At 29.9% G+C, this 20,881-nt stretch overlaps 1 protein-coding gene across 1 annotated transcript; it reads right to left on the reverse strand.

Annotated features, from left to right (window-relative positions):
* Positions 1-934: 934 nt before the first annotated feature.
* On the reverse strand, positions 935-15,920 carry LOC108727829 (sodium-independent sulfate anion transporter). The gene is made up of 11 exons (XM_018456095.1): positions 15,423-15,920; positions 8,549-8,882; positions 5,335-5,570; positions 4,159-4,361; positions 3,866-4,085; positions 3,017-3,362; positions 2,303-2,605; positions 1,592-1,737; positions 1,265-1,435; positions 1,043-1,196; positions 935-975 (listed from the first exon to the last, which is right to left on the reverse strand). The coding sequence occupies exons 2-11, from the start codon at positions 8,733-8,735 to the stop codon at positions 935-937; spliced, it is 2,007 nt and encodes a 668-aa protein (XP_018311597.1). The 5' UTR covers positions 8,736-8,882; positions 15,423-15,920.
* Positions 15,921-20,881: the final 4,961 nt, after the last annotated feature.

Here is a 20,881-nt window from a genome sequence, read left to right on the forward strand (position 1 = left end):
GATTTTTTAGAATGTACAATGTATATATTTTGTTTGTCTATGTTTATTTAATGCACATTTTTCGTGACACGAGCAAATTTTGATATAAATTTTGATATTTACAATCAAGTTATTTACAATGTATGTAAAGTTAGTGTAGATCATAATATACATATTTATTTTAATATAAAATGAGGTGGCTTTATTGGATTATTAGTGTTACAAATAAAAAATTGTTGATTCAAGAAAAAAGGTAGCCACCGCTCATTATTGATTGTTTAACGGATAGAGTATGCAAATGAGTATTGAATGCATTAACCTGAGTATATTTGTTGCAAAATGAACGAATGGGCGGAGCGTGATTGTCAAGACTTTCGTGAGAACCAAGATTAATGTCGAAGTAAAAGTTATAAAGTGTTATCCAAGTTGTGTCTTTTGAAACGAATAATTACAAAAAATTTAATTTCCTATATTTTCTATCTATTTTTTTATATATATAGAATTGCATACACTTCTGAATTGTATTATCAATAACACTGACTACTCTGTATGCCTATCTATCTAATTCAAATAAATTCGGAGAAAAGAGTAAGAATAATTCAAAGGATATATTTTTATCGAAATATATATAGGTTTCCGCCTTTCGCGTAAGTACAAAAATATTACATTGTGTATATCGCGTAGATTTACAAGATACATGCTAATTTTATAATGGCTTGTTCTCATAAATATATACGTACATATATACAAAATAGTTAATTAGCTAAATTCGAGGATAGCATTTTTGCTTTACAATAATACTGCCTTTAACGAAAACGCTATAGTATTCTCATTATAATACTGATGCTAAGTAAGAAAAAAATGTAGAAAATTCTCTACATCTTCATCTATATATGTATATGTATATATATATATATATAAATGTATGTATATAAAATGTATATACAATATATATTTAATATCGATTGAGAGTCTCGGTTGAAACATTCGTATATTCTAAAATAAAAATGTTATGTTTATAAAGTATTCACATAGAGAAGATCCATTATAAAAATCGATTTACCTTTAAGATGATCATTGAGTTCGAGCTCGCTGGAGCTGCACGTGAGCCCTGAAGGTTTTACACCTTTAAAGATTTCAATAATGCTCGGTTTCAAGTTATGAAAAATTAATGGTTGGCTCCGTTTAGTAAAATCTTCTATTAAACTTTTGATACCCTAAAGAAAAGAAAGTCGGTGTTTAATTCATGTAGAAAGTAAATTTTATTTCTATAATATTTATTCACCTTTGCAGCAGTGAAATCGGCAGCCTGGATATGCGTAGAATCTATTACAACGGGTACTGCGGTACCCTCTCGTAATCCCTGCTTGCTGATGACTGTTCGTACATACTCGACACTTGGAAACACCAGACTTCGGTCCGGAGTTATGACAAGATATTCACAACCACTGATACTCTGTATAAGTGAAAAAAAGATAATGTTAATACATATTTTTTAAATTACAACTGTGTTGTAAAAGATGCACCTTAAATTTCTGTCAGCCATTTTTTAATTAACATTTTTACTTTTTATTATTTGTTTTTTGCTAATTATACAGAGCTATAAACTTACCGTAGCTTTATGAACTCGTAATGTCGGTCTGGCCGAGGCATAAAGTAGGAACAAAAGATTTATACCGATGCCAATTACAATGCCCAGTTCAAGTCGTATGAAAAGACAACATAGGAACGTGGTTATGGCCGGTATGAGATCAATTTCTGAAAATGACGGTGCAGTTTATAACATAATCTTATTAAGAAAGATAAAAAAATTATATAAAATAAAAATTATGCAAGTAGAAGAGTTAATTAAGGTGACTTCAATTAAACTTTGTTCAATTTTTATCAAGTAATATTTATGCTAGTATGAATAAAATTATTAATTTTTATTGCTTAATGTATAGAGAAAAAAAGATTTTATGACAAATAATGAATTATATAGAAATTTTGTTGTAAGTAATTTTATTGATTTAATTAATTGTCGATTAAAATTTATCGGTGAAATTAATTATTCATTAATAATTTAATTAATTATTCATTAAAAATCTTATTTTAATTATTCATTAATAATTTAATATGTGATAAAGTACAATAGCACAAGTAATTAATAAATGTAATCTCGATTACTTTGAATTCTCTTTGAAAGAATATTCATAACATTCTCTTTTTAAATCATTTTATGTATTTATTTAATTATTAATGTAATTGTTTATAAGTTCTAATTGACTCTTTTATTTCTGCTGTTATTAATGTAGTGTTTGGTGTTAAACAAGAGAAAGCGTACTTTTGCTTCGCCACATTGGCTTCACCACCTGAAATTCCACCATAAAGACGACCGCGGCAATTATGACGGCTGCCAGGGCAGCCTTCGGTATGTAGTACAAATAGGGTGTGAGGAACTGCAACGATATAAGCACTAATAGTCCAGTATAGACTCCACCAAGCGTCGTCTTCACCCCGGACGAGTGGTTGACTGCGCCTCGACTGAGGCCGCCGCTCACAGGCATTGATGATACAAACGATGATACCACGTTGCATGCACCCAACGCCAACATTTCCTGAGTGGCGTCTACAGACTTACCCTCGGCTATGAATGAAACATCAATTCAATTATTTTGGAGATAGAAAACACATTTAATATTTTTAGACATCATTTTTTTAAATAAAAAATTATTCAAAACCAGAAAATAGGGATACTTTACTCGTAATGTATTTATTCTTAAATGAACTTAATATTGTCAAATTTATTTTATTGAATATCATGATTTATCTGTTGCTCATAATTAATTTAAAAAATCGAAGTTAACTTGACATTTTGAGATCAATATTTTCAACCAGGTTTTATATATTAATTCTAACTTTATTTCTATTTTTTAAATAAATTTTTTAGTTAAGTAGATTTTTTAATCATCGTTTAGTTAATTATCGTTGATAAAATAACATTAATTTAATTTGTAATATTGAGAAGATTGTTATTTTTAATAAACTGAGCACTTACAAAATACTTTGGCGATAGAAATGGTTTCTAGCAGACTTAGCATGGGAACGACTAGACAACCAGTGCCCAGAGCGGAAATCATGTCGATGAAAGTATAGGTCTCATTTCCGACCTGAGCTTCAAAAGGTGGCAACCGGAATTCCGGTAGTCCTTGCTTTACATGGCCCGTTAAAATAACGGGCGATTCTCCTAGGTGCTTTTCGAGAAGCCAACACATCACAGCGCAGAGAATCACTATAATGATGTTTCTAGCAGTAGAGATTAGCCAGAACGACTTCGTGATAACTTGTTGAAACCGCGATGGTACTTTAGTATTTTTTGGCACCACCGGCAAATCCTTTACTTTCTATACAAACGAAAAAATCTGCTTGTATTCTTTAGCCTCTCTTATATTACATATTTTTAAAAAGAAAAAAATATTCCGATACACAACTCTTCCCATATGCGACAAATAAGAATTTTCGAAGTAATGAATATTATCACGTTTCATATTTTGGCATATGCATATATATAAACTTTTAAAAAAATAAAAATTATTTAATTTATGATTAATTGATTGAAAAATTTATCCATCCTAATCATTTTGTAAAAAAATATAATTTTATAAAATGAAATAAATAGAAAAATACAACACTTTCAATTTCAATTTTTTGTAAAACTAATCGTTTTTTTAAATTCTAAAAACAAAATTATCGGAATCACACTTTAAACTGTACTTAATTTCAACTTATAATTTCAAATCTGTAGACTATGAACAATCGATTGAGATATGTGCCATATCTGAAATTGATTGTTTAAGTATCAAAACAAGAGCTAAATTATAATGAAATGCAGTAGTGTTGCACTTACTCGGAGAAGTAGAAGAACGATTATGCAAACAATTCCCAAAGTGGTATCCCAACGCCTTGTCTCACCAATATGCTCGAAGATACTTTGCCAGACCTGTACAAACTTGGTACCGGTAACTTTCAGCCCAAGAATATCTTTTACTTGGCTGGTGGCGATGATAATCGACGCTGCCGATGTGAAACCAACGGATACTGGCCCCGATATAAAATCCAGTAAATAAAAATAATCATAAATGCGATAATTTTAAATTAGATCAATTTTATTCTTTATAATCTTTATGTCTTATAATATTACCTAATTGCAAAATGCCCATTAATAAGGAGACGCAGCCTGAGATGAAACATAATAAAATAGCAAAATCAGGTCCTAGATGAGCCTTTTGTAAAGTTTCTCTCGTTAGAATCGCGGCGATTGCGGTTGGTCCGACAGGCACGTCTTTCCAAGACCCGAAAATTGTGTACACAAAACAGGCCATGAAAGACGAATAGAGTCCATACTGTTCAAATAAAGTATCTTTTAATATTAATAATATTGATAATATTTCTTAAAAATTGTATGCTATAAAAATTTTGTTGAATGTGTGTGTGTGTGCGCGCGCGCGCGCGTATGTGAATCATATTTTCTCATAAAACCGTGAAACTATTTTGAAATATTTTTCTAAAATAAGAAATAAAAGGAAGAAAGAAATATTTGAGATAAAACATAAAATATAGTCCACCCAATATATGACAAATCTAATACAGGGTCAATTTCTTTTATATAGATAAACATCGGATTCAGTCAATGTATACTTTAGATATTTATAAATTGATATTGTGTATTCTTCTGAAAAAGTGAATAAAAAAAGACCATCGTAACGACTAAATTTTGTGTAGCGCCGTTACGTACAAGTGTATTTATAGTATTGTATGATACTGAACGTTGATAAAAGCATTTAAATTGGTGAATGTTTTAGTTTTTATCAAGAGACACGTGTGTCTCTGAGTCATGTCAAGAGTCATGTGGTGTGGTGTCTCACACCGTACTAGTTATAAGTTTCGGTATTTATATATACATATATTTTATTGTAGCTAATAATAAACTTTTTTATTATAATTAAAACATTACTCTTGAGTGACACAGGTAAGTTCTTTGAAATGATTTTTACTTTTAATTAATAAATTTACTTTCATTATACGTAGTATAATATATGCGTGATCTTATCATGCTTTGAAATTTTTTTAAAATAAAAGAATACACACACACGTAAAATTTATGTACAATAAATAATTATATTATATTTTATTGAATATAACATTTTTAATATCAAAACGAAGTATATAATGAAAGAATTAAATTTTATAATAGAACTGTTTTATTTTTGCTTTAATTTTCTAATATCATTGTTTTTGCAGGAATAATACATTTAAATTGTAAAATTGTAAAATATTTCACTTAATATTTTTTATTTAATATTATTTTGTATTTACCTGTAACGGTAATCCCGCGACGTTAGCGTACGCTATGGCTTGTGGTATGACGGTGAGACCTACGGTGATACCAGCTACTAGATCGCTCACTACATATTCCTTCTGGTAATTTGGCAACCACGTTAGGATGGGTATTCTCTTGAATAGCAGCTTTCGCCTGCAAGACCTTCTAACTCGTCGATAGAGCCACCTTCTTCCGGAAGTGCATAGAGCACTCGTGTTAGAATTTTGTGGTACTAAAAGTAAAGAAGTCAATCTCGTTGATGTAATAATTCATATAAAGGATCAAACAAATTTAGCCACTTATATAAATATTTGTTTCTAATAAAAATTATGATAATATAATATATACAAAACGATCTAAAGAACGTGTATATTAATAGTAAAGAAATATTTATAAAGATTTATCGCGCACAAAGAAGTCAAAATTTTTTTGCAGAAGTTTATAAGTAAAATTAAGTGATTAAGCGATACATATATATATATTTTTTAATGTTTTTGTTATGAAATATTTTACAAAACTATAATAAAATAGATAGCTCTCATTCTATTTAAAAAAATAAAACTTACTAAAGCCATTAAACAAATTACGACTTACAAAAATTTTAAACTTTTGTTAAAGTCATTATATAAATATTTTTTCACATTTCAAATATTTTTCTCAATATAAAAAAATATATATAATGAGAAACAAAAATTAGACAAAGTAAACATAATTAATACGATCAAAATATAAAACAAACCATATTTTATTCAGATTGTATCTTGAAAAATCATAACGCACACAAGGTTCAAGGATACCAAGTTTATGACATCTACTGCTATATTGTATCTGAACGAAAGATACCAATTTCCACATTTCTTATATTTCTCTGAGAATAAATTAAATCTTACAATCGATTATGCATCATAGCCGATACTTCAGAATTTACACAAGTGTAGCAGTTCATCAGCACATTTGATTTTCAATTAACAGAAAATATCGCGCAAAATGTAAATGCTATTTCAACGGTAAAATCTAATGGAGTGTGGGAACAGCGGGACAGGGCGAATCTACAAAGAGTATCCGCGCAGCAGTACATTATATCATTATAATAATTAATTAATGCTTTTTAATCAAAATTAGAATCGGACGACAGATTGCGTCCATGCGCAATTCAATTGCAGCTCGTTGTATATTCGATGAGGCTGCATTTCATTATCTACATATAGATTCTGCTTATTAACATTAACCGAAGCGTAACGATGGCAGAATTAAATTTTGTAGCATATTCGATTTTTGTGTATTCAAATTTAATTAAAGTCTATTATTATTATCTTTTCTGTTATTATGAGACTATCAGAAAGTGGACAGACGAGCTGTTTTGCATTTTACACCTTCGACTGCTCGCGGGTAATATCGGTATCAGTGGATTTTTTGTGGTTTGAATATTATCTCGAACGATCACATGGACGAGGTACTTGTGACTCTTGTGAGGTAAATACTAGCGTCGATAGCGACCTGTGCGAGAGAGAATAGAAGATAATAGTTTATTTAGAGCACGATATGTTCGCAGTTGAGATGTCGTAAAAGCAAAATGTTTTTGTGCGTTGATCGAAATACTTAAGCTTTGAAAGCAGTTGATGTAACAATGCCAATTATTACATTTGCAGATATTACTACAAAACGAACGTTACTTCTTGTAAAATGGTTATGTTTTGAAATATTTGTCTTTTTGCGCATTAATCATTGTGTGCTGACACTGAAATTATGAGCGATAACATGCAAGGAGTGTAAATACTTGGGTAAATTCCTATACATGCAGTGTTCTATTCTCTTGCGTACATCGAAAGGACGGTTTTGCTGAAGTATTGAAAAATTTAACTAGAAACAAATTTAAAAATATTTTTATTTAATGAGAAAAATTTCTAATTAAAAATGAACGAACCAAAAGATTCTGATCATATCACAATCAGAATTCTTTACATCAACTAAAATCATTTTAGATTCAACCAGAAAATTCTGATTTGTCCATTTTCAAACGAAATTTCAATTAATACAACTAGACTCTTTTTCCAATGTTAGAACAACAAAATAATTATATAGAACACTCAAGTTGGTTGTTAGAATGTCAGAACTTTTTGCAACAGTATTATTATGCTTAAACATTTTAGATCGGTATTCAGAGTTAGTTCTTATTTCAAGTCTTAAGTAACGTAAAGATACTAATACTGCTCTTTATTGGCTTATGGCACCTTAAAACTGTACTTAAGACGGTTTGAAATATAAAATCCAACTATGAATACCGGACTTAAATAATTATTTTAATGATCCAAGAAAATTATTCTCAGATCTATAGCTATAAATTTTTAAATACTTTAGCAAAACTATCCATGTATATGTCTTTTTCTTAAGGGAGTAATCTCTTATTATAAATTAATTAGATCTAAGTATTTCTCAATTGCAATTGTATTTGTCAAACTGCAATTGGCATTAAATGCATTCGGCTTTTGTGCAGTAAGAAAAATTTGTAGTAGTTTATAGAGTTTATTGTAAGTAATTTATAATAATCTGTACTATACTATAATTTCGTAATTGTCATAAAAATGAAAATGTTGAGAGATGTTTCTATTTGAGAAAAAAGAATAATTTGCAACGAGAGAATCATAACGCTATATGCGTGCATAAATGCACATGCGCGATGCGAACGAAGGCAACGTGCCTTGAAACAATTTTTCGCGCGATTGCGAATATTATAAAACGCTATTTAAAAAAACGACTGTTCAACCGTGAAAGTGAAGGTCGGTATACGGTGCACATATTTTTGCAAATTTTTGTTCGATGTTTCCGCGCCGTCCTGCATCTCCGTCGCGCGCGCGACGTGATTGATATCGCGCATTGAATCACACGCCAATTATTTTCTCGTCCACTATTGTGACTATTGTATACATTGAACACACTGCACCGACGTATATTCGTGCATTGATGAGTTCATATGTTCCTCAGTTTATAATTATAAATAAAAGTGAGCATAGAATATTACTACACCATGTCTCTCGTCTACTCTGAGCAAAAATACGAAGAGACCGATCGTCTCATCTTTCAATTTAACATTTCAACATGGAATTTTATTTTTTAAATATTCTTACAAGATATAAAATTCTTTCAGAATGTACCAGAAAGATATACATCCTAATTAATAAGATGCAATAATACAAAATAATAGCGGCTCACCTTCGAGATTAACAATCTTCGCGTCTTTGGTGATGGCATGAGCGCTGCTTGGATTGCCGTTCAACGTATTGGGCTCGTTGTTGTTACTACGAAGAACATCGTCGATCGCGTTACTGCTGAAACCGGTCAGCGTGACCTCTCTACGGTTCTCCATGTCGTATTCCTCGTTGATGTTGTACTTGGACATAATGTAATCTTCGATGAGAGATCGACGTGACAGACAAAGTGCGCAATTCGGATGGAACGTGTGAACCGATATATAAACGCGCAGACCGATGTAAAGTCTCCTCCTCAGGTAGACTTCATCCTGTCAGAAGCTCGTTTGCACAGCGACCTTGAAGGAAAAATGAACGGATTGATTTATATTACGTGTAATGATCCCGTTAATTTTTCACCTATCGCCTTAGCCTTAGATCTCTCGTGTTCGTTGATAATCTTTGCGATAATCTCAATTCATCTATTTTTAATTTTATATACATCAAGTACCCTCTCACTTATGTTCCGCGCTCAGATGATTCATTTTTAAACGGTAGGATTTCTTCGCTACTGCGAGACGCGAAGCTTTTAACGAAAAATTGAAGATAATATTTTACGCAATTCATTTACGATTTTTTTAAATTGAATAATTTTTCATGTCATTAAATTATCGTAAACAACTAATTTCACGTAATTAAGGAATTCTATATTAAGTAATTAAATTTTATTTTTGATTATTAAATAAATCTAATTAATTAAAACTAATTTTTTCTAATATAAATATTTACAGATATATGATGTTGCTTTGCTTTATCGTGCTTCGGCACATAAATGTTTTTTTAGTTTAAGATATATAATACTTTCAGTGATAAATAAAAAGTTTGATCGCTTCTTTCAATAATATAATGGACTGATTAGAAAATGAATTGATATCCAATTTCAATGAATTGGAAAATACAGGGAATTGTTTGTTAATGAAGCTTCTATAGTAATTGCAGAGGGTGAAGAATAACGATCTGACAATTTATCGTGTTCTTTTTCTTTCACGTAAATATAGGCATTTGTGTAGCTGTTGCATTGTTTAAACGCAGATTTTTAAAATAAACTGCAAAAAAGTAGCCATAATAAATGATGAATGCGACGATAACTGACGAAATTTCGCAAATGGCTTTGCGAAAACTCGTAAAATAATAGAGTTGATCGCTCTAAAAATAATACAAATATGTGTGGCACGAGTTAAGAATAATCGTTAAAAAGAATGCTATTTTGTGCAAATAGAGTAATTATCGAAGCACACAAAACTTTTCTAAAGAATTCTATAACGTAGATTAATAGATGATGTATAAGTATAATCAATGAATAAAGTACACGGTACATGCTAAAACTTAAAAACAAGGAGGAAATTGTGAAAGAAACATTGAATAAATTTACAAAGTTGTTTAAAATATACTGTTTTCATTGATATTTTCGTTTCCTAATAGCTATCGAACGAAATAATCGGCGTGTATTTTAAAAATATTGTAAATAGTCTGTAATTGAGTAATGTGTATTCGTGTTTTGTATTGATGACGCGATTATACATAAAAGCTTATCGTCACGCTCAGTTCATTTCGAATAATTGTAAAACACACGCGGCTATACGTGGCACGCGATTTATCATTTATAAAGAAAGGCTTCAATAAAAGTTGCGATCATGAAGATTAACAGTTATGATACAGAAAAAATAATTTGCTAAAAGAATATATTTTGGTATAATAAAAGATCTAAAGTTTTGCTGGATATAGACCTAAAAATAATTTTGTTAGAAACTCAAATTAGTTGCAATAAGATATCAGAATGTTATTCTGTCAGCTACAGCTGGCAAGATCACATCATTTCATAAGTAGAATTTTGTCGGAAAATTGCATTCGGCAACGAATTCTCATATAGAAAGAACGATTTTGCTAAAATATTTAAAATTTTGCTGAATAGAGATTTAAAAATAATTTTTTTAGAAACTTAAATTAATTGCTAGAAAATCAATATTTTTTGCAGAATTACTCATCATTATTTTAGTTTCCAACATCATTATTTTGATAATAATACAGCAAAAAATTTTGATATTCTAGCGATCAATTTGAGTTTTGAACAAAATTATTTTCAGATCTGTATCCAGCACAATTTTTAATTTTTTAGCAAAATTCTGTGTAAAAATTCGTTGCCAAATGCAATTTTACGACAAAATTTCGCTTACGGACGTGATTTTGCCAGCTATAGCTAACCTAGGATAACATTCTGATATTTTATTATAGATAATGTCAATATATGTAATCGATACGTCTATACAATATCCGGAATGATACAAATAAAAGTTGTTGTGCGAAATAAATCAAAACTATTTCTAATTTCACGACTCGCCGCTTGTTCATATCGAGCTTATTACAAAGCGGAAGAGCACGATACCGGAAAATAGTATTTGATACTACATACAATAACAAGTCAAAAGGCATGCGTGTCGGGAAATTATTCGAATTACGTGTGTATAATATAACATCATCCAGTGCAGTTTCATGTACGGAAAGCAATAATGTTTTTCAGAATCTAGGATATATCGCGTGGAATATCACGTCTGTCCGAGGAAACGCGAAATGGAATCTTAGAGACCTGGCAAGACGTTTACATAATCAATTTCGTACTAAAAAATACTCCGATTAGCCATGCCTTCGTTGAATCGGATAAACGCCGTTCTCATTATATTGCTTATCTTATTAGATAATGTTATATTATGTAAATGCAATATCAAGTATAATATCGTTTGTAAAAGAAAAAAAGACAAGTAGAATTGTTGCTAATTTGTTTATGGTTATTTTAAAATTGTGATACGTAACACAAATGCAAAGATGTGATAAATGAAACGTATGATTAAAAAAAAATTCACATTTCCGTGGTACAAACTTGATAAGATTTTAATTGACGTCAGAATTATTACAATGATTATCTCATGTATATCTGCGTAAGAAACACGGAATACACGGACAATAGTACTAACAATAAGCAAACGTAAACTTATAGTAAATAAATATTTACTCAATAAAAAAATTATAGTTAAATCACAAATTAATGATTTTTTCAAATAAATATATGTTTAAATTTAGTAAATATTTATACTTAGAAATATTCAAATAAATATTTATTAAAATTTAATCCTTTTTAATGTACACATGAGATTTTTTCTGAGCCGACGCAAATTAATAGAGAATGTATAATATATTAATACCATATGTGTAAATTTTATTATTTTATATATATACTTTGTAGAGCCATTATAATGATTAATGGCTGTGGTTGGGTTAAGTTCAAATTACTATTATCTAGGTTTAGCTGGCTATTTTATTATATTATTAATAGAATTATGGACATGATTATTAACATGAAAATTTAATGTTGATAATGATGAAATAATGATCGTGATCAATACCGCTATCTCATTATGAGAAAATTATTACATATGTATCTATAATGTATGTATAAAAAATTAATATATATAATATTTGTTTGTTATCTAACATATTCTTATTTAATAAATTGTTCAGATTTTATCCTGCGATCTCCTATAGGAGATTAAAATATGTGTAGAATCAATCATGAAAGATATTTGAATAAGATATGACACTGTAAAAAGCATAATTTTACTCGCCATTGTACATTTCAGTCATTGTACATTTTAGAATGGTGCCTGTGAATAGACTTAAGTTTCAAAATCTTAAATTTCTTATAAATAATAATGAACATGTATGATTATAAATTCTAAACTTACATCCTATTTTACTTTATAATGATTTGTAGTCTTTATGTAGCATTCTTATGAATACTTATGAGTTGAATAAGAGACTTGTTATATACTTGTATCAAGCAATAATAGTATAGAGTTGAGTTATAAATATTAGTAGCAAACAATTGATCGTGTACTACAATAGAATTCCGAACACGTCGGGTAAATACACTAAGCATTGTACACTGTTAGATGTCAAAGGAGCAAAGATAACCCAATCCTTTGAGTTAAATAACATTTTGTTACTTTTAACTTTCATGTTTGTCCGAATGTAAATCAATCCATTTCTGTGGTTAGTTATGTTTGAAGTCTAAAAAAGAAATATATGATGTAAGATATATGATGTAATAATATTTTTATTGTGTAAATTATAATAACAGTTAATAATTTACAATATTTAAAAATTGAATCGCTTTTTCTTTCATTTTTTTTATACTTCAAACACAACTTTATCAAGTTGAAAACATTTCTAACAAATTTTTTAACGCAAAAGGTGCATCATAGAAAAAAATGTGAAGTTTTTACCACTAGACCGCTCTTGTCGCGTGGATTAATTGCAATTCATTGCTCAAACTGTCCTGCGCGTGACAAAAGAATGTGGCGAATAGCCGTCCGTGTTTTTAAATGGATCGTTGATGAATCATTGCCTCGCATTAGTCGAGGAAATGAGTGGTTCACCTGGGAATCCTTGAGCGCCTTTGTAGCAGGCAGACGAGCGTAATTTCGAGTTTAAGCTCGAAGAATGCGAAGCTATTTACCGACGCTACCCAAAAAAATTACCATTGTTAGTGACTAACTAACTATAAAACGAGCAATAATGCCTCATTCAAGATAACGTAATTTTTTGACATGATTAACAGCAATTTAAAATGTTATAAAATATTATATATATTAAAATATTATATTTATTAGAAACTTCATAAGAAGAGATTATTTGCTTTGTCGATTTCCGAAGACAGAGATCGCAAATCGATTTTTCAGAACCGTTAGTCAATTATTTCCTAATAACGACAATCATGTTGTCATGTAAACAATTGAGAAGATAAAAATGTATATAAATATGTGTAGAGATGTGTGATTTTTTAGCAAAACTGTCAAGCATCAATAATTCTTAAATTATAAGCATAAATGAAAAAGAAGGACTTTCCAACTTCAGAGCGTCAAATAAAGTTTATATTACAAAATTTAATTTGTGGAATTAATCATAAAAATATATGACGTAGAATATTCAAAAATTTCTGTAAACGATGTTCTCATTTTCAAGAAAAGATTATGAATCCACATTTATCAAATATTTCGTCATAAGAAAGTAGAAGTAAGATAGGCATCCTGTGTATGTATATACATGTATCGAAAAAATTTCAGATTACTTTTAAATATCTTAAATTTTCAAAAAGGTCTAAAAAATTCAGGACATTTTCTGAATGTACTTTAAAAACTTCAAAAATCTAAAACATCTTTGAGAGAGGCTTTTTAAATGTCTTAAATTTTTGAAGACATTCTTTAAACGTCTCATAAATGTCTGTTGAATTTTCATGCGTTATTTGAAATACTTTGAAGAGAGATGCATTGAAAAATGTGACTATAACAGGGATTAGTATCACAAATTTTCTGAGCGCGATTGCAGCACGAGGAAGTATCGGAGGTCTATCAACGGTTTTTATACCTTTGATATCGTCAGGCACCGTAACTGAAAAAATATCGCTTTGGTCAAGGTTCCCGCTCGCAAACGGAGTCGACTAATAACGACGTTTACGAAACTCCCAAAGGAGAATTCTGCGATTTTGATTTTATCTCTCGAGAAAAATGAATGTGTGAAGTATCAAGTACAATAATAATTAAACACAATAGACTTCGTTTCCACATATATTTTCAGTAATCTGTTTGAATTAATGTAAAGTTAAATATAATGGTTTCAAATTCCTTTCACAGAAGAGTGTAGAAACGTATATAGAAATTTATCATATATAACAGTCAATAAAATTCGTTTTCTAGTTTTTTATTTCAGATAATTTAGGAAAATATGAGCATAAACAGCACAATAAAATATATTGAAGATTTCATGGTTTAATGCATTTTTATGTTTATATTAAACACACACACATATTTTTATGTCAATTTGAGTACGATGGCTTTAATGTGCACCAATGTATACTGAGTGTCATCCAATCGAATTCCCTATTATTTACGAAGCCTATTCATCCCTTCGCACGTGAAACATTGCGAATTTCTCATTTCACTCCGTAGTCGCGGCATGTGAGCAAATGCATGCGAAAGTTTATTAGAAAGCCTATAATCCTATATAAAAGGCGAATGATGCTTTCTCTAGCGATTTTAGCGATTGATCCTCTCCTGCACAAGTTTGTCCTGCATAAGCATAATGATGCGCAAAACATATACGAACGATCTCTCTCTCTCTCTCTCTCTCTTTTTCTTCGCGAGGGAAGGGACACCGCAAAGTGTGTCATCCAACTTTCTGAACGTTTTCGTTATAAATAATTAATGTTCAATGAGCTCATCAATGCCTCTGATATACGTAAAAAGTTATTTAACGAATCGTTTAAATACCCGTGTTCCCCTATTATACTCAGATAACATGCATGTCATAAAGACGTTATCTGGGTAGCGAAAATAAAAATCGGACGTAAGTCGAACATAAGGGAAGAGTAATATAGAAGCGTATATGAGGCTTCTAGGAGGTGAAATTGAGACAACGAAACATAAAAGAAGCGTAAATGTCCCTTTTATATTTCGTTGTTTCAATTTTCGCCTAAGCTTCGTTTACATTTCTGTTACTCTCCTCTTATTCAACTTGCGCTTCGGTTTTATTTTCACCAGAGTCACATTAAACAGAAAATTATTGTTAAATTATAATTATTGTTGACTCTTATATACCTTTAATAATTATTGTATTGTTTTCAGAAAATTATTCTTATTATTCACGTATTTGTTTCAAATTCATCCGCACTGCTAAAACGTCACGATCGACGCTCGTCTTTTTGTCGCACGTAGAATATCAGCGATTTTAAATTCATTTTATGTATCACGTTCATCATCCCTTTGTATCCGGTCACGATTAGTACTCACCCCTGTGAGTTGCTTTCGTGGTATCACACGCGGCGACCAGGCTCGATCCCTCGACGTTCTGGGTTCATCATCGACTCGGTGGGAGCGCGAAGTTCGGCGCAGCACATCGTCGCACGACGAAACGCGCGTTCACCGCTCGTGCGTCCGTTGCGAGACCGGTGCCTTCCGCTTCTTCTCGACCTACCGCCAAAATGCTCTCTCTTACAAGATTGCAAATCCACTACGCCGAAACAAGTCTGCGGTCGGACGGATCAGGAGTACGGGACGGATGTGTATCCACGTCCGCGCGTCGCACGAATCATCGACTCTTTCGAGCGAGCAGCCGGGTCGTTCGCTCGCTCACCTGCGGCCACGAACTGTTTCGTTCCGACAGCCGCGAATTTACTTTTACGTTATGCACCGCCGTACCGCATTACCCCAACACCGCACCAAATCGCCACGCGTTCTTCCTGCCCAAAGCGTTCCACCCGCGCCGAACCTCTCGTCTAAATAGCGTTTCCCGCTCGTCTAGGTTTCCTAGGTACGAGCACATCCTGATCACAGACGATTTGTGCTAATAAGAACGTCTGGCAGATTTGTGCTAATAAGAACGTCTGGCAGATTCTCGGAGTCTGATTGTTCAATAATTACAATTAATATTCGAATTATTCTAACTTGTCTAATAATTCCGACTGGTATAAATAATTAACGTCCTAAATAAAAATATTCTAATTAGTTGATAATTAAATAATATAATAAAATCTATTACTACGCGTGACTTGATATGATCGTGTTTCTCGAAATTATTTGAAATAATCACGGAAGAGAAAGACAAGGTGTTTGAATAATCGATTTTTTTATGTTTTATTACTTAATAAGAAAATATAGGTGAACGTTGCCAGTTTTATTGCACCATTCATGTTTTATGTCCAATAAACGATAAAAATGGAGTGATGTAACAATGCTGAATATAGCTAGATACAGCGAGTTCCCCAAACACCTTATTTTTCAAAACGGAAAAAGTTTGTTACACAATATATTTTTTAAGTATAAAGAAATAAAAATTATAATAAACATTAAATTTAATTTTTTTAACAGAACAATTAATAAATTACTAAAAAAAGATTAAATACTACTTAAAAAAATTAAATAATTTACACGTATCTAATATTTTATGTAATGTTTTATTTTAGAATTTCCGACCCTAATCTTCAAAGTATACTATATTTTAAAATATTACATTCTGCTCTGAAATATTCTGCATACATTTCTTATTTACGTTATGCATTTATTATATATTCTTATTTATAAATTTTCAAATGACTGTAGATAATTATTATGCAACGTCTTTTGGCACTCAAAAGCTAAAAATTTAAAGCTTTATAAATTATAAATCCAAGTAGCATAATGATATTAAGAGATGACATAATTATGACGTTTAATAGTAAACTAAAATAAACGTCACATATCTTTTGACGTCACACACACAAATACACACATCCTGCTATTTAGGTCATGTTTAAATTGCCGTCGAATAGAAAAAAATATTTCGGGACGCGAGTGAGTAATTTGTGAGAAATCTCTGGATAAAATAAATATCATTGAAATAATAGATTCTACACACATACAAATATTTATTGCCAGATCTATAAGTATCGTTAAATACATTTGCGCAAACGATCACGACATTCGCCAGGTCGCGTAGTACCTACGACTTCGTGTCGTATGTGATGATTGATTCGTAATAATGCCACACACTGTTGGTCGTGATATATGCGATATATCAGATTATGAGACATCCTATTCACGCGTGTTACGTAGAACAGTTTGTGCTAGAATAGTCCACGCTACAACTGAATGTAAAAAAAGATAAAAAGATCATCAGAAGGAAGGAATAAAATCATCACGTGCTTACAATTAAAATTTGATTTGAAGTCTCTTTTTGATCGAAACAGGTGATTTAATAAACAATATTAATTTAAAATAATGTCCTATCAAAGAACTTGAGATTGGTACGTAATTATAATAAGAATTCATAACATCATGCGTTTTACTTAATTAATGCCCATGGTAGAGTGTGACGATTCTGAAATCGACAATATCTAGTGGAAATCTGCCCGAATGAAAGATATATTAATTGATAAAAGAAGCGATAAAATCAAACAACATACATTTGCATTTTAATAAACGCACAAATATTTCTCAATCCGTGTATAATACTTTATCGATTTGACTTTTCTCATAAAACGATGTGTTTATAAAGTTGATGTATTCTTAAATTATAAGATTGTAGAATAAGGTTGTAAAAAAATATAATCATTTACCAACCGTTAATAATGTTAATTATACATATGTCAATTTAATAAGTTTAGAATTATTATTATTGCCGCGTAAAAGATATTTTTATATTGATAGGAATGTATATTAATTACAAATCTCTTTTTTATAATGTAAAAATATACAGGTAATATATAACATAAACAAGTTTTGAAACGAAAATTTGTTCGTTTCATAATTTGATGTAAATGACAACTTTATTGTATGTAAAGTTGAATATATAATTAATTTAACGTTATATGATATTTCAGCATTACCGTAGAAATAGGTTTTCCACTAAATCGCATCTCAGGATGGCAGTGAGTAATAATTTGCGTTTTCATTCTATTTTGCATTCGCAAATTATTTGTATTTCTCAAATTTAAAATGCAAGGTACTACAAGTACCATGGCTACATTTTTATTGCATTTTTTAAATTCATTCGTTTCAGTAAGAGAAATATGATTTCGCAATAAGCGTTCATATAAATTACGCTTATTACAAATAAAATTTCCTCTTTGCTGAATAAATTTCTAAATAAAATTTTAAGAATATCTTCATTTTTCGCGCGAGAAAACTTAGAACTTTATATACAACAAAATTTTGACCATTCCATCAGAATGTAGTGATAATCACTGTTTACCAACGGCGACATTATATAATTTAGTGCTCGACATGCAATATTGCGATAAGGAGCGGAGCCTTCCTCTAGTGAGCCGAGATTTTTACTGCCTGCGCTTACTATCTCGCGATTGCTTCCGTTCTCTTACATCATCATGCACATGCTTATAATGTACTCGTATATATGTATCGCAAACGTAATACAATTATTGTAATGTAAGTCTAATCTAATAAGAACTTTATTCTGAATGCGAAATAAAATGAATATAAAATTGAACTTTCTACGAGCAGTTAATTGGTTACAATTAATTTATTTCTCTATGTATATATAATAAAATGTATACAAGCAGATAATAGATATTTAAGAGGGCTATTCTCATCTAAGCAATAAACAATAGGCACTTCTTCTTTTAAAAAAATAAGTTCTGCGTTGCTAACATTTCTCATTTGCTGTGTTAAGTTTGAACAATATTTCAGAATTCTTTATTTAGTATAGGCTATATTCAAGATATAATGATATAAGTAATGTCCGGAACGCGACAAATCTTTTGTGATGGTGCTCGTAATTACGTTTTGAATAATTATTTGAAATAAAAAAATAAAGATGTTTTTTTATTCTCCATACAAAATATAGTTTTGAAAAAAATCTGTTAATTTTGCATTTGGATTTTTCATACTTAGCTAATTAGCTTAATTAACTTAATTAGCAATTAGTTAAATACATACATTTTTTTTCTCATATTCATACTACCTGAAAAAAAAGTATGTTTTTCAATTTTTTGTTTTCTTTTTTGTTCCTCATCTTTTTAACTACGACAAACAGTCTCTGTTTAATTCTGAAATGTTTGTAATTGCATCGATTTATTGAAATATTTTAAAATATATTTCTAAGATCTAAAATTTGAAGAAAATTCAAAAAATATTTAAAGAGATTTGAAGTTTCATATGAAAAAATTGTCTTAATATATTGCATAACATTATAATTGTATAATTTTTATATAAACGAAGTGTTTAAATTCTGTACTGTTTTACTTTAAAAGTAAATAGATCCTTTAATATCATTTAAAAAAGAATATCAGCAGTTATTATAACTGCTGAATTATAAGCCTAACTGACTCTCTTTAATTAATTATTAATAATATCGTACATATATGCAATTACTAATTACATAAGTATACATATTATTCAAATTAGATAAGTCAGAGTTTAATTAGTATTTTGTTTAGATTGATTGCTGAATTTTGTAAAATAACTCGAAACAATTCCATAATCAAATTAATTAAGTCCACTATCTTCGTAGAAAATAGAAGAAAAGTTACAGATAAAACATATAATATGAAAAACAAGAGCGTTATTACTTTATCTCCAATATTTTTAATTATGGTTTCTATTAATTCTTTTTTAAATATAGAAATAATCAATAATTGAAAATAGAAGGCTGTTGGTAATGCAAAAATTTCAGAAGATAGACGAAAGAAAATTAATATCTCATATTCTTGAATTATTTTTAAATAAACTTTAACATAATATTTATATCTTAAGTTTTACACATATATTGTGTGTGTGTGTGTGTGTGTGTGTGTAAAACACATATATTATATATATATGCAAAATTAATTTTAAAAATTTATTCCAATTATTATAATATAAAGATAGATAATATAAAGATAGTATAAAATATATAAAAAAGAACATTGAATCTATGTACATCTAACGTATATATGTGCATGTCCTTTTTTATATATTTTACCTGTACTGAGATAATAATAATTATATATATTGAGATAACAATTATCATCAATTCGAAGATTGTACTGTCGAGTTGTTTGGCAGAATTTATCAATAATTCAAGATAAAGCTGCAATTAAATTCAGATTTATTTGACTTGGGATGTAACACAATTTATTGAGTTATCGTAACGTAATTCGGAAAATATATAATGGTTATATCAGGTTGTAACAAGTAGGTACATATTCGCGTCGCGTTGTTCACGTATAGCTCACAATCAGTTGCGTAAGCGTAAGCACACAATTTTCAATAGGAACACCGTTTGCGCACAAGCACATCTTATTACCATAAAGTCTTACATGCCACATTCTGCGAGACATTATCTCTTCCGTTCGTTAATATACGGAATAGGAAAGGACGTTTAAGGTAACGATAATGACGATTGCAGTCGCGTCAATTCGTTCCCGAAATGCTTCGATTCACACTCTAAAGCTATTTCCCCACCAAATTCCTGAAGATTAAGCAAGTATGAATTGCATAGAACTTTTGTTTTGTATCTATGTCATCAGAACTTGTATTTGCTGTAAAATTTAGATTCTGAAAGGTAATTTATTTTTTTAATTTAATTAAAAAATGTAGCAAATAAAAAAGAAATAAATCAGTCGACAAGTTAATTAAACTTTTATTATTAACTTTGTTTATTTTTATAATCATTTATGGATCATAATTAGAGAAAAGAATAAAGTTATTAGATACAAGTTATATATTTACTTTGCTTATGTGTTTTATCGTTATGTAAAAAATCTTAATTGATA

The sequence above is a fragment of the Mycetomoellerius zeteki genome, unplaced genomic scaffold, assembly GCF_001594055.1.
Source record: "Mycetomoellerius zeteki isolate Tzet28-1 unplaced genomic scaffold, Tzet1.0 scaffold55, whole genome shotgun sequence".
Taxonomy (NCBI): Eukaryota; Metazoa; Arthropoda; class Insecta; order Hymenoptera; family Formicidae; genus Mycetomoellerius; species Mycetomoellerius zeteki.